The sequence below is a fragment of the Gopherus flavomarginatus genome, chromosome 1 (assembly GCF_025201925.1).
Source record: "Gopherus flavomarginatus isolate rGopFla2 chromosome 1, rGopFla2.mat.asm, whole genome shotgun sequence".
In the NCBI taxonomy this organism is placed as follows: domain Eukaryota; kingdom Metazoa; phylum Chordata; order Testudines; family Testudinidae; genus Gopherus; species Gopherus flavomarginatus.
Genome location: NC_066617.1, coordinates 89,397,079 through 89,413,000, shown reverse-complemented (window position 1 = coordinate 89,413,000; position 15,922 = coordinate 89,397,079). Strand labels below are relative to the sequence as shown.

General features: G+C 39.9%; 1 protein-coding gene across 3 annotated transcripts in view; it reads right to left on the bottom strand.

The window, feature by feature from the left end:
- Positions 1 to 15,922, bottom strand: part of NEDD1 (NEDD1 gamma-tubulin ring complex targeting factor) — a 62,674-nt gene that overhangs the window by 7,389 nt on the left and 39,363 nt on the right. For all 3 annotated transcript variants that reach the window (XM_050935285.1, XM_050935294.1, XM_050935302.1), the window contains 5 exons: positions 13,799 to 13,930; positions 12,347 to 12,394; positions 10,849 to 11,078; positions 8,858 to 9,014; positions 7,321 to 7,477 (listed from right to left, as the gene is read on the bottom strand). In XM_050935285.1, the coding sequence (XP_050791242.1) occupies positions 7,321 to 7,477; positions 8,858 to 9,014; positions 10,849 to 11,078; positions 12,347 to 12,394; positions 13,799 to 13,930 (724 nt within the window). The remainder of the gene's footprint in view (positions 1 to 7,320; positions 7,478 to 8,857; positions 9,015 to 10,848; positions 11,079 to 12,346; positions 12,395 to 13,798; positions 13,931 to 15,922) is intronic.

Here is a 15,922-nt window from a genome sequence, read left to right as displayed (position 1 = left end):
CTCAGGAACTGAACAAAAAGAGTTCTGTACCCTCTCTAAGAGGCCAATGAATACATGTACAATGAAAGGGGCAAAACTTTTGGGTCATAGCTTAAGATTGCTTCTCTCCCACTACAAATATCAATAATCTAAAACTAACTCAGTGGGAGCTGTGTCGCAATATACATGCAAATATATTAGACTTGTGTCATAGACAATTATAGATCTGCTATTTCTCTTTGATTTCCCCCCATTTCTTCATTTTTTTCCCCCTTTGGCAATGAAATGTTCAAACAAAATTGTATTAAAAGCTAGTTGTAGGAGATTCAAACCCTTGGCTTCCACAAACTAAGTGCCCTCCACAGACTGCTACTTTCAGAGCCTTTTAAAAGATGCAGAAATAAAAATCTATCAGACACATAGGAGGTAATATATACCATTAGGTTGTGCTGTTGCTAAAACTTAGTGGCTGTAACAAGAGCGGCAGGTACTCCCCACCCAAACAGTGACACGCTCTCTTTCCCCCACTTTGGGACACCACATCCCTTCCCTCCATCAAGGAATATCTACCCCTTTTTCTCTCCTCACTCAAACATATTCCTCCTGTCACACAAAGTGAGCTTCTACCATTTAGCTGCCTGGCATCAACTTCCTTCCATGCTCACTGGTTTATTTGATAAGGAACTAAAAGGTTGTGCTTTGGTTTTCTTCATTCTAGGGATGACTTCCCTAGTGTCGCAGAAGAGGAAGCTGAATCTTTTTCTTAAGAACTGGGGGTTCTTAGAAAGACAAGAAAGGGAAAGAGAAGAAGACTCCCAAGAGGGGAAAAAAAATATACATTTTTATTATATTTCTTGATTAAATCCTGGAGGTTATAAACATAAGAAGCTATGGTATTTTCTCTTGAAATATTTATAAAAAAGAGAGAGAGAGAGAGAGAGAGGGGCTCTTCTGGAGTAGGTGGAATGATACTACGACACAAAGAAGTAATCAGTGTCACAGTATAAATAGTTTTTGCTAGTAGCATACCAATAGTTCTGTCACATCATAGCAAAGCTATTGTGAGACACCAGAACACATTTTGAACAACAAAAAAGTGAACTATTATACAATGTTGTATATATATGAGAAAGACAAAAAGACTATCACAAGAACCAAAACAATTTACAACATTTCTAGTTAGAGTAAGATTGTCTGAAATTATTAATTTCCATCTACATAATTGGCCTGCAATTTTTTCGATGGAAAATAGAAACCAGTGCCACATCTCTGTTTGTATAAACAGCTTACAGAAATAATATACAATGACTTTTGAAAGTGACTGTAGGGGACTGCGGAAGACTGTGTCACGGCCTAGCTAGGGTATCTCCGCTTTCTCGGCGGCCTTGTGGAAAGCCCCTGCTTGCTAAGTGGCCAGTCATTGTAGGACACGGCATGCCAGTTATAACTTGCTTTTAACTGGTTGAAACCAGTTTGTATGGCCTTAGGCCAAAGGGCGGGCATAGCTTGTGGGAAGTCCCTTTTTGCATATGTATGAGTTGCTTTTGTATTGTGTATATATAGCTGTATGCTCCCGGTCCCGCCTTTGGACTCCAACCCAGGCCGAGCTGAGCTTCGGTGCTGGGTTCCCCGCCAAAGTGACAGCAATGCCCAGGGTCCCCGTTGCGAATGTGTCACTTTACCTTCATTAAAGCCAAATAACTCAGTGTGTGTGGGCCTCGTTCTTGCAGAGCATCCAAGCACATTACAGTGACACAAAATAACCTGTTTCAGAGCTGTAGCCGTGTTAGTCTGCATCAGCAAAAAGAACGAGGAGTACTTGTAGCACCTTAGAGTCTAACAAATTTATTTGGGCATAAGTTTTCGTGGGCTAAAACTCACTTCATCAGATACATGCAGTGGAAAATACAGTAGGAAGATATAGATATAGATAGATATATATAGATATAGATATTTTACACACACACACACACACACACACACACCCCTCCCTTAGACGTTAGGGAGTGCTATAGAAAAAAAAATTTAAACACAAAGAGTCTGTTTAAAAAAAAATAAAAATCAACACCAGACAGGGCTCGTTTTCAGAGATGGGTGGCTGGAAAGAAGTGGCACTCAGTCCAAGGAGTGGGACTGGAGGAGAGAAAACCAAAGCCAACACAAACATAAGAATGCTGGTGCCAGCTGAAAAGAATAAGGAAGACCTGAGGTGATCCTGCAAAACAAGTTAGACCTAGTTTGTAAAAGAAAATGGGAGAAAAAGTGGGGGATACAGAGACTCCACACAACAACAATCTAAAAATTTTGAGATGCAAATTAAAAAAAAAAAACAAAAAAAACCCCCATCACATCATAGTTTGGTCCCTCAGTAGTCCTTCTTTGCACATGTCTGGTTCAACTCTACCATTGATCACTCATTGATACTCAGAAGAACAAAAAACTCATTGGAGATCTGGAGGGATTAAATTAGGTCTTGTCTACACCTGAGAATTTACCAAAATAGCTATTTCAGAACAATCATTGAAGAGTTATTTTGGGATAAGTCCCCATGTGGATACTCTTATTCTCGAATAAAAGTGCCTTCTTCCAATTTACAAAGGCACTTTCACAGTCTGGAATAAGTAGTCCCATGGAGGCTTATACCAAAATAACTATTTCTGAATAATTATTACAAAATACCTATTTTGGTAAATTCTCAGATGTAGACAAGCCCTAAATTCATCCCTCCAGAACCCTGAGAACTCCAGGCAATGAGTGATCAAACGCTGTAGGTACAGTTGAACCAGACCTGGAATATTGAGGGACCAATCTATAATAATTATTCAGGAATAGATATTTGGAATAAATCCTTAGCTAAACTATCTGTCACAGCTAATTTGAGACCCTTTAGGCATCTAAAACCACTTTCTCTCCCTTTTAACCCAGCCAGGTGTTGTTAAAACCCTGCACAACAACTGCACAACTTCATAAAGTTACTGGGGCAAGTCTACACTACAAAGTTTTGCCAGCATAGGTATGTGGGTTAGGGGTTTGAAAAACCACACCCCTTCCTGACATAGCTATGCCAGCAAAAAACCCTGTCCCTACACAGTTTATACTGCCAAGAGTCCTTTGGCACCCAATACAGCTTCTGTCATTCAAGGAGGTGGTTTCAGTATACTGACAAAATAACTTCTTTTGCTGCCATATGTTGAGTCTACATCTACGAGGCCTTGCTGGTATAGTTACACTGGCACAGCTGTACCAGCAAAGCCTTTGAAGTGCAGACTAGCATTTCTTCTCCCTTCTTACATGCTTTGATGAGCAGTGAAATACCTAACAATGCTCACATTTGAAGTATCACAATTGTTATCTGCATTACCAACCACTAAAATGAATCGCGCAGTTTGCACCTCAGAGCTGTAACAGGCTCTTTGCAAACATTGCTGCCTCAGTCACAGTCGGCCGTGTCTAGGCTAGGACTAGACTTGTCTAGGCCAGACACATTTTGGCCTTGTCTAGGCTAGAACTTGAAGGTGTGTCGCTAGATAACAAATTCTAACTAACTTGTTTTAAATCTAGTATCGACAAGGCAAACTGCCTTTAACATGGGCTAAACTGGTTGAGTTAAAGCCTAAAGCAAGAAAGAGTAAAAGGTCAGGCTGAATGTCACACCAGAAAAAAAACTCTGCAGTTTCCCAACGGAAGACCGACCTCTTCAGATACAAACAAGGCTGGAAACAGCACTAAAAAACAAATTGTAGGGAACAATTTTCTACCAGCAGGGAAATCCATTATGTCATCTAGTTTCTTTTCCTCTCCATTTTCAAAATCTAGAATTCCAACAAATGCAATGCACTGGATCCATGATACAATGAGTTAGGAGGTTTATGGCGAATGTTCCTATATTTTGAGATAAGATGTTTAAAAAGTCATTCCTTCAGCTTTTAGTGAGACATTTTGTTTTATCAAAAAGTGAGAGAAACTTTTAGTAACAGCTCCACACACACAACAAATGGATACCAACCAACGTTTTTCATTTACAATACTGGCTTCATTTTGTGTAGAGCTGCACTCAATACTGCAATGCATAACTGATTTAATAGCTTTGCAGTTATCTAGATCCTGAGAAAAGTCCAAAGCATTGCTTTGAACATTTGAGAAAGAGAGAGAGAGGCTCAATACATTTCCACTAAAAGATAAAAGCAGAAGCGAAGGCAAAGTATAAGGTACTGAGACCTATTTAACAGTTTTTTGTAACACCTGACCTATCATATTAAAATTAATGCTCTAGTGATCTCTATTTGAGTGCATTGTTTCAAAAATGTTAAGATGGTAATCTTTCCCACTCTAACTTGAGCCATATCAAACCTGATTTAACTGCAACTGAAGTCCGTAGCAGCCTTTCCATTGGATTTGAGTATGAGTTGGATTGGGCCCCAGGAGGGAAAAAAAAAAAATTCCCAAAACAGTTAGTACTCAAAGCAGAAACTCCTATTTGTAGAGAAGGGAGAAGCAACAGAAGACGCCACAAAATCTACTAAGGAACTCATCATGCAGATCTAAACTTACCCAAAAAGCATGTAGTTTACCAATCCTGCAAATATATGTAAAATTTATTCATATGAGTAGTCCCCATTATGGCATCAACCTATTGAAATCAATAGGACTACTCACATGAATAAAGTTATGCACAAGCTTGCAGTATTGGGACCCTTGATACTTCAGTGATAGGAGATACAGAAACTAGGACTGTCAATTAATCACAGTTAACTCACACAATTAACTCAAAAAATTATATTGTGATTAATAGCAGTTTTAATCACACTGTTGAACAACAGAATAGCACTTCAAATTTATTAAATATTTTGAATGTTCTTCTACATTTTCATATATGAAAATGAAAATGTAGAAAAATATTTGCACAGCAAAAATGATAAACAAAAGAAATAGTATTTTTCAATTCACCTCATACAAGTGCTGTAGGGCACTCTCTTTCTCATGCAACTTACAAAACAGATTTTTGTTACATAACTGCACTCAGAAACAAAACAATATAAAACTTCAAAACCTAAAAGTCCACTCGGTCCTACTTCTTGGTCAGCCAATTGCTAAGATAAACAAACTTGTTTATATTTACAAGAGATAATGCTGCCCTCTTCTTATTTACGTCACCAAAAAGTGAGGACTGGTATTTGAATGGCACTTTTGTACTCAGCATTGCAAGGTATTTACATGCCATATATGCTAAACATTCGTATGTCCCTTCATGCTTTGGCCACCATTCCAGAGGACATGCTTCCATGCTGACGACGCTTGTTAAAAAAAAAAAATGTGTTAATTAAACTTGTGACTTAACTCCTTGGGGGCGAATTGTATGTCCCCTGCTCTGTGTTACCTGCATTTTGCCATACATTTCATGTTATAGCAGTCTTGGATGATGACCAAGCACATGTTGTTCATTTTAAGAACATTTTCACTGCAGATTTCACAAAACACAAAGAAGGCACCAATGTGAGATTTCTAAATATAGCCACAGCACTCGACCCAAGGTTAAAGAATCAGAAGTGCCTTCCAAAATCTGAGAGGGACTAGGTGTGCAGCATGCTTTCAGAAGTCTTAAAAGAGCAACACTCCAATGTGGAAACTACAGAACCCAAACCACCAAAAATGAAAATCAACCTTCTACTGGCAGCATCTGACACAGATAATAAAAATGAACATGCATCGGTCCACACTGCTTTGGATTGTTATAGAGTAGAACCCATCATCAGCATGGATGCCTGTAGGGTTGTCGGGCATCTTGTTTTCAACCGGAACGCTCTGTCAAAAAGGGACCTCAGCAGCTCCAGTCAGCACTGCCGACTGGGCCATTAAAAGTCCGGTTGGCGGTGCTAACGCAAGCTAGTTCCTATCTGTCCTGGCTCTGTGCTGCACCTCGGAAGTGGCCAGCAGGTCCAGCTCCTAGGTGGGGGTCCAGAGGGCTCAGCGTGCTGCCCCCGCCCCGAGCACCGGCTCTGCACTCCCATTGGCCAGAAACCACAGCCAATGGGAGCTGTGGAGGCGATGCTTGTGGGCAAGAGCAGCACGCTGCGCCTCCTGACCCCCTCACCTAGGAGTCGGATCTGCTGGCTGCTTTCAGAGAGTAGCGCAGAGCCAGGACAGGCAGGGAGTGGCCTTAGCCTTGCTATGCCGCTGACCAGGAGCAACCTGAGGTAAGCCCGCATCCCAACTCCGAGCCCCAGCCCCGAGGCCCCCCCAAACCTGGAGCCCCCTTCTGCACCCCAAACTCCTGATCCACAGCCCCACCCCAGAGCCAGCACCCCCAGCTGGAGCCCTCGCCCTCTCCTGCACCCCAACTCCCTACTCAAACCGCAGCCTCCTCCCATACTCCGAATCCCTCACCCTACCTCCCAGCCTGGGCCCACCTCCCGCACTCCAACCCCCTTGCCCAGTGAAAGTGAGTGAGGGAGAGACCGAGCCACCAAGGGAGCGGGAATGTAGTCAGGGAAGCGGGGCCTCAGGGAAGGGGTAGGGCTAGGGTGTTCGATCTTGCGTGATTAGAAAGTTGGCAACCCTAGATGCATGTCCCCTGGAATGGTGGTTGAAACATGAAGGAACATATAATTCTTCAGCCCACCTGGCATGTAAATATCTTGTGACGCCAGCTATAACAGTCCCACGAGAATGCTTGTTCTCACTTTCACGTGACATTGTATACAAGAAGCTGGCAGCATTATCTCCTGCAAATGTAAACAAACTTGTTTGTCTGAGCAATTGGCTGAACAAGAAGTAGGACTGAGTGGACTTGCAGGCTATAAAATTTTACATTGTTTTATTTTTTAATGCAGTTTTTCGTACATAAATTCTGCATTTGTAAGTTCAACTTTCATGATGAAGAGATTGCACTACAGTACTTGTATTAGGTGAACTGAAAAATACTATTTCTTTTGGTTTTTTACAGTGTAAATATTTGTAATAAAAATAAATATAAAGTGAGCAGTTGTATTCTGTGTTGTAATTGAAATCAATTTATTTGAAAATGTAGAAAACATCTAAAAATATTTAAATAAATGGTATTCTATTATTGTTTAACAGCATGATTCATCACAATTAATTTTTTTAATTGCTTGACAGTCCTAACAGAAACCCTAATATAGTTAGACAGGTTGATGACTAATGAAAAAAATCTACAGCATGTTTACCGTCCTTTAGTTGAAGCTGAATTCTGATTATACAAAACTGAATGATTTGTTTTGCCATCCAGAGTTTGTATTAAACGCTTCATATGAAGTTACAAAAGTCAATTGAAAAAAAATCAAGTTAATGAAATATTCCAAATATTGCATGAACATACTTTACCTGAAATCATCCAGTGTTTCCTGAATCATATTTTGAATGAAATGAATTTGAACTGATGTCAATGGTGCATTTGGTCTATTACTTCCAATGGTGTCTACTATTTTTTCAGATAATGAACTGGCAACTCCTGCAGTGACAGAGGAAGTTATCTTTGGAGCTATAGAAGAAAAATGAAGAGTATTAGAGTGAATATGGAGGAGACTAACAGAAAACTTCTGTTACTTCACAAGCCATCTGTCTTGAGAGATGGATCACAAACTAAAACGAGTCAACAATGTAATACTGTTGGGGGGGAGGGGAGAGCAAACATCATTTTGGGAGATATTAGCAGGAGTATTGTAAGCAAGACATAAGAAGTAGTTCTACTTTACTCAGCACTGAAAAGGCCTCAACTGGAGTACTGTGTCCAGTGCTGGGCATCACACTTCAGAAAAGATGTGAATAAACAGGAAAAAGTCCAGAGGGGGGCAAACAAAAATGAGTAAAGGTCTAGAAAACATGACCTTTGGGGATAGACCCTGGGTTTGTTTAATCTGGAGAAGACTGAGGGGGGACATGATAACAGTCTTCAAGTACATATAAGGTTGTTATATACAGAAGAGTGATAAATTGTTCTCCTTATCCACTGAGGACAGGAAAAGGAGCAATGGTCTTAAATTACAAGAAGGGAGATTTAGGTTACACATTAGAAAAACTGTCAGGGTAGTTAAGTATTGGAACAAATTACCCAAGGAGGTTGTAAAAACTCCATCACTGAAGGTTTTTTAAGAACAGGTTAGACAAAACAACCAACCGACAACAACAGATAATACTTAGTCCTGCCTCCATGCAGGGTACTGGGTTAGATAATCTATGGGGGTCCTTCCAGCTCTATATTTCTATGAGTCTATGTTTCGGAATATTTTACGCACAAGATTAAGTGACTTGAGAGCCTAAGGGCTAGATCTACAGAAGTACTAATGATGTGGCTAGGTGCTTAGTGGGATTTAAAAAACCACTTGAGATATATATCTAATTCAGGCGCTTTGGAAAATCCTACTAGGTACCTACCTGCATCTTTAACCAGCTAAATACCTTTGTAGATCTGGCCTTTAGGCTCCCAAGTCATTTGGGAGTGTTTACACAGACGCTTAGTTTGCTGCAAGCTGAAGTGTAACTCTGCCGCACACTAAAAGTTCCCTAGTGCACTTTCAGGTACCCGACTTTGAAAAGGGAGTAGATCAAAATGCATGAGGGAACTTTAAGTGCACGGCAGCAGAGTCCACAGAGAGACACTTAATGTTCACTGGGTTATATTTACACCCAAGCTTGCCACAAACCAAGTGTTCATGTAGACAAGCCCTCAGATGCTTTTGATTATTTTATCCTACATATAAGCAGCTCAAGTTATACTTAGCACGCTATAAAAAAAATTACTCACAGTTACTTGCCCTTTAATTCAGTTTTAATGCTAAAGTCACTTCTGTGACAGTTTTCACATTAGGTATTATAACACACAATAACCACTTGTCAAACCAGACAACTTCCACACACTTACTTGCTGAGGTAGTACCATTTACTGGTGAATCGGACATCAAGAGTGCCTGAATATTCTTCCCTAGTCTCTCATTTGCTTCCGGAGTCTTGATTACAGTGGGCAAATGTGGAGTATTTGAATTTCCAGACTCAGCATTCGATGAGCTCAATTTTGAAAGCTTGTAAGTCAAATTAAAAACAGTAATAATTTTAACACTTCAGTTGTACTTAATGACTGTCTACATTTTAAGATCTACACTGCCTCTTTTATGTATTTTTGTGTTTGGAAAGCTGGAACAAATAAGTCTGCTAGAAAACAATGATTCCATTTCACCTAAAATTTTGAGATTTTGGAATTTGCTTTTGTTCCACATCAGAACAAAACTGAAACCTTTTGACATTTTTCACAGAAATGAGAGCACCAATCCCAGAATACTCATTAGCCTAACAGCTAGGGAACTCCCCTGGGATGTAGGAGACCAGCTCCAGATCAGGAGTGCCCTAAACATCAGATTACACAGATACTCCTCTCTGAAAAGTTCCTAACAAAGTTTCTGGGGAGAAAGATTGGTTTGCTGAGTTGGCATTTTTTAAACAAAAGTGTTTAGACAAAGAATTTCCAACCAACTCCAGTGACTAATGCAAACTAAAATTTAAATACAAATATTTACAGCATATCCTTGAAGCTGACCTCAAAAACTTGGCTTTGCATTAGTATTAGAATGGTAAAACCCAATATCTACATACCATTGTAGAAGGAAATAGACACTGTTCATGACTAATGCAGTATTTTCTTCTCAGCAGAAAAAATATGGCAGATTAATTAGTTCTCTTCTCTTTTTAAGAAAGTAGAACTATCTCCTCTAGCCAGGAGCAAAGCCATATGTTCTGGTAATGGTGCTACAGGACCCACATGAGCCACAATTGCAGAAAAACAGGGAGTCAGCAATACAACAAAAGCCAAAAGAACCTTCAGACTCAACAGTGCCCTTGGAGGTAGTTTGGCCACACAGTTTTTGGGCTCATGTATTTATTCCCTTTCCTGGATAGTGCCAAGACCTCTGGCACTGAAGACCTCTCAGTTTTTCTTACCTTTGTTCATGAGGACATGCCTGAAACATCCTCAGATACAGAACCTGCTTGAAACTCAGGGGACTGTGCCCAAAACTCTTGTGCTGCAACAGACTTTTCCAAAGCTAAGGAAAACCCTGACATTGAGGGAAAACTTGCTATAGCTTGTTCCAATGGAAGATGATGATTGGCAGGTGCTGGCTTAGTACCACATCTCTATTATCTGGGTAGATTCTGGCACTAACAGAGGATCCATAACAACAGATTCTTGAGACTCGAAAATCAGCCTCATAACCAACTCATACTCAGAGCTACCTACAGAAAGAAAAGAACTGGAGTGACGTGAACTTTTTGTAAATTCATCTGTAAAGGTTCAGTGCTGCAAGCATTGCTTTCTAGAGAGAGTTCCTGAATCTCAACAGCAACAGAAGTGGAAGCAGATTTCATAAAGAGGAGTAAGCAGAGACCACGTCAAAAGAAAGGACACCTTTCCCCTTTCTAGGTCTTATGAGTTTTGTGGAAAATGCTTTCTAAGTCAAGAAATAATAGCTCCCTAATATTCAGAAATTAAGAATATTCTGCATGGTAGTACAGCTTCTCTTCATTGGTTTCGAAGTATTATAATGTCAAGGACTTTTTTAAAAACGATGTAAACTCATACCATGTTGCTCAAGACCACAAGAGACTCCTCAAAAATGATTCATTTTAAGTTTGATTCTTGATCTCTTTAAATGTCTGAATAGTCTAAACTGGAGTAAGACAGAGATACTGCAAGGTTATTGTGACATCTAACGGTTATTTTGCAGTCCTTTTAGTACACTTTACCTGGAACATTTTTTTGGCAAATTCCCAATAAAAGTATTTATTGCAGGTAAAAGGCAACAGGCAGACACTTAACAAAACAAAAAACAATCACTTATGAGAAGAATTAGCATAGAGTACCTGTTTCAAGGGTTCTCTAGATTCCTGTTTTCCAATATTTATTTTTGTAGCTTCAGCATCTTGATTTGGATGCTCGTCTTCTTCTTTAATAGGAGAGCCCACAAATGCATGTAATGGACTAGAACGTGTCCCTTGCATGCAAGCACCTATTGTGTTTCTTTTTATGGGAAACACAGTGTTGAATTGGGGGAGGAAATCCAAACCAGGAAAGTAGGGCTGAAAATCCAAACCTGAAAGGGAAAGAGAAAACAAAAGGTTTTTCTGGCTTACACTGAAGTATTCATTAACACACATGCAAACATGGAGAGAAAACCCATATCCTGAACTACTGATTACCTACAGGAATGCTTTTCTTAAAACAGTTATGATTTGCTGTTACACTGCTGTCATAAACAGATAGCTAAGGGTTAATGTCTCTTTCACCTGGAAAGGAGTAACCTGAAACACCTGACCAGAGGACCAATCAGAAAGCAAGACTTTTTCAAATCTGGGTGGAGGGAAGTTTTGGGGTGTGAGTTCTTTGTTCTTTGTCTTGTGTCTGTGCCCTCTCGGCTCTGAGAGTGATTTTTTCTATCTCCTGGCTTTCTAATCTTCTGTTTCCAAGTTGTAAGTACAAAGATAGTAAGACAATAGGTTTATATTGTTTTCTTTTGTATTTACATGTGTGTAGTTGCTGGAATGTTTTAAATTGTATTCTTTTTGGATAAAGCTGTTTATTCATTTTTCTTTTAAGCAATTGACCCTGTATATTGCCACCTTGATACAGAGACTATATATTATGTCCTTTTTCACTCTTTTTATATAAAGCTTTCTTTTTAAGACCTGTTGGAGTTTTTCTTTAGTGGGGACTCCAGGGAATTGAGTCTGCAGCTCACCAGGGAATTGGTGGGAGGAAGAAGTCAGGGGGAAAATCTCTTTGTGTTAGATTTACTAAGCCTGACTTTGCATACCCTCTGGGTGAGGGCGGGAGAGAGATTAGCTCTCTCGGTACTTGTGTTTCCAGGACTGGAAGCAGGGAATCTCCTAGGGTCATCCAGGGAGGGGAGCCTGGGAGGAAGTAACCAGGAAACAAGGGGAGAGGGTTATTTCCCTTTGTTGTAGGACTCAAGGCATCTGAGTCTGGGGGTCCCCCAGGGAAGGTTTTGGGGAGACCACAGTGAGCTAGGCACTGTATAATTCCTGGCTGGTGGCAGCTTTACCAGGTCCAAGCTGGTAACTAAGCTTGGAGGTTTTCATGCTAACACCTATATTTTGGACGCTAAGGTCCAGATCTGGGAAAAAATGTTATGACAACTGCACACCAAATACTATACATAATGGGCCCTGACATTATGATGTCCATTTTATACCAGTGCAGTTCCACTGATGTCTGACTGCATGGATGGTTTGGTTCCAATGGAATCATATCTGCATAAAACTGGCGTAATGCCTTGGCTAACCAGGCTTGTTTTGTTTTTAGCCTTGGCAGTAAACAGAAATGCACTGCAAAAATGCTTACCATCTCCTTTTCCTGGAAGATCTTCACTTGTTTTGTAAACTGCAACATCTACAAAATATTGACAAAAATAAAGGTTAATTTAAAACTTGCGTAGACTGAATCTGTGTCAGTATTCTACATCAACACAGTATTTTAATAATAAGCAATTAACTGAATAATGAAACAGGAACAGCTTCTGTATTCTGAACTCTTGCACTCATAGATAGAGCACTGTACGGATATAGAGTTTGTATCTGCATCCGATCCGCAGAAATGGTCAACAGATAAAAGCAGATATCCGCAGACTTGCAGGGCTCTAGATACAAAATTTGTATCCGCATCTGATCTGCGATCCCCAAAAGTGGTCCGCAGATTTGTAGGGCTCTATTTATACAGATTCATGACTTCCAATAGGATTGCATACAGGTACAGAGATCCACATTAGTACATGAGCTTTCAGGATCAGAGCCCAAAGGTGAAAGCACAACACTAATGTCTCCATCAACATAAGCTCCTAGAAATCAATAAAAATAATGCCTCTGATTGTTTTCTTATTAATTTGCCTTCTGGGTATTTGAGCACCATGTTAGTCTATTTCATACTTTTGTTTTTAATAAGTTGTAAAAAATACATCACAGAGAAAGAGTGTGAGATGCAACTAGGATCCCAGAACTTTGGATCTGGACTGTGCACCATAGGCCCATCTCAGACAATAAGTATTCAAATGACCACAATGGCAGTATTTTTATTGATACTCGACACTGATGTTTTCTTACAGCCAACTCTTGCATTTTTACAAATGCTCTGATGAAAAAGTTTGTTGTCCGCCTACTTAAAAAAAAAAAATCCTAGTTTTCCAAAGCCTGCAAAAAGATAAGATCCTGTGCAATATGTGCAAGACTAAAAGCATTAAGCTCTCTGAGCCTTGTTGTATGGAGAAGTATTGCACAATATGATGCCAGACAGAGCACACAGCAAGAATTCATCTGCATTGTGACAGGTTTCAGTAGTAGTCGTGTTAGTCTGTGTCAGCAGAAAATGCAAGGAGCCCCTGTGGCATCTTAGAGACTAACAAATTTATTTGGGCATAAGTTTTCGTGGGCTAGAACTCACTTCATCAGATGTATGAAATAAAAAATACAGGAGCAGGCACCTTCTTGTCAACTGTAATGAGCCACTCTCCTACCACTTCAAAAGTTATTTTTCCTCCCTTGGTATCCTGCTGTTAATTGATTTATCTCGTTAGACTGACCCAAGACTTGGTAAAGCAACCCCCATCCTTTCATGTACTTATACCTGCTCCTGTGCTTCTTACTTCATACATCTGATTAAGTGGGTTCTAGCCCACGAAAGCTTATGCCCAAATACATTTGTTAGTCTCTAAGGCGCCCCAACAACTCCTCGGTTTTTTTGTTTTGTTTTTCCCCATCTGCATTGTAACTAATCTTACAAGTTTCAATATTAATAACTTACCATCTCTGACTGGAGAGAACATGTCACCCAAACTATCTCGTCCCAGATCATCAAAGTTAGTCATATTGGCACTCTTCCCATGATCTGTTTCTTTAGATAGAATTACATCCGTGCTGCCGCTACGAGGAAAACCTTAAGATAACAACAATGTTCTATTAGGGATTTACTGTTTCATTACATCAAATAAAATTAAACAGAAAAAAAAAAAAAGACTGCTTGCTTTACAAAATCTCTAACTGAACATCAATCCAAGCAGTTTCCCTAACAGAAGGCAAAACAAAGTTTGCTGTACTTTTACTGTGCTGTCTTATAGCAATTCTAATTAGAAAACAAACTCTGATAGCTTTGTCTGTACATTCCTCCATGTGAGAGAGTTACCTCATTAACAGCCTCCAGTCACACACATGAAAGAAAAATATAGGTTGACTTTTTCTTTTTATACAAGGAGTCTTGTTAATGGAGACAAATGCTCAAACTAAGTTTTACAGGTAACATCACAAAATGTGTTGTTTACTTGATGGATGAGTCAGGATTAATGGAAATTAGTAAAAAAAAAACAAAAACCCCCACCCCACTCTCCCCAAAGTAAAGTACTTTTATAAGCCTGGAGGAGAAAAAAGTCACCTATCAACATTATCCAGCAATAAAAGCAGTCTCTGCTTAAATATACAGTTGTTAAATGTTCAGTTTAAAATTTTATATAAATATATGCGTGTATCTTCAAGCTGCTCCCCACTCTCAGCTCTAAAACTAGTGTTTAGAAAATGAGCAGTTAGCTAGGTGTCCCTGGCCTTTGTTTGCCAGAAGCTGGGAATGGGCACAGGGGACGGATCACTTGGTGATTACCTGTTCTGTTCATTCCCTCTGGAGCACCTGGCATTGGTCACTGTTGGAAGACAGGATATAGGGCTAGATAGACCATTGGTCTGACCCAGTATGGCCTGTCTCATGTCATCTTAAAGTTTAATCAAAAAAAGAGTCTCAATTGAAAATTCTACAAGAACGAAGAAGAAATGAAAGATACAGACATAAAAGAAAGGATAACTATTCTTGAAGTCTCCTCTATTCCAAAGGTGGTCATTTTTCACTGGAAGCAAAAAGGTGGATATTCCAAAATCGATCCAACTCAGATTTTATAGTTACAGATGGGCTAAGCCTCTCAGCCTCTACATCTCTTTTAAACCTAGAAAAGCAGCATAGAAAAACAAAGCTAAATATAACTTTAGATCACTTGCAGTAGTATAAAGGTTGTCTGTCCACAATGGCTTGGGAACAGATCTTTATTGATCTCTAGTTCATTGAGGAGCACCCACAGGGATACACATCTTAAAAACTCCAGTTACTGCACAAGATAACTTCTTCTACAAGTAGTGTCCCTAAGAGTACATCTACACTACCCGCCGGATCGGCCGATAGTGATCAATCTATTGGGGATCAATTTATCATGTCTAGTGTAGACGTGGAGAAAATCGATCCCCAATCGCTCTGCTGTCGACTCAGGAACTCCACCATGGCGATAGGCGGAAGCAGGGTCGACAGGGGGAGCGGTGGCCATTGATCCTGTGCCGCAAGGATGCAAAAAAAAGTGATTTAAGTCGATCTAAGATACACAACTTCAGCTACAAGAATAGCATAGCTGAAGTTGACGTATCTTATCTCGGTCCCCTCACCATCAGTGTAGACCAGACCTATGTGTGCTCCACTTCAGGTAACACCCAAGCAGTATCCCTTGATGGAGATGAATGTAACACTGAAGACTGCATTGCCAACCACAGCATTTGCTTTAGAAGAACGAATCAGAGCATAATGTTTGGAAAAAGGTATGTACTGAAGTCCAAGTTATGGCTCTGAAACGTCAATGACCAGAATGTCGTTAAATGAAAGCCACAGAAGTAGACTGGGACCTTGTGGAATGGGTTATCACTCTAGAAGGAGACTGAACATTGTCATAATAAGAGTTAATTCATCCTGAAGACTCTCAAAGTGTATCTCTGAGTGTAACTGCAGATCTTCCGAATCTGTCAGCAACTGACACAAAGAGTCTAGGAGACTTCCTGAAATGCTTGGTTCTATCTAAATAGAACATTAGTGTCCTTCTGACATCTAAAGAATGTAAGGCTGCTT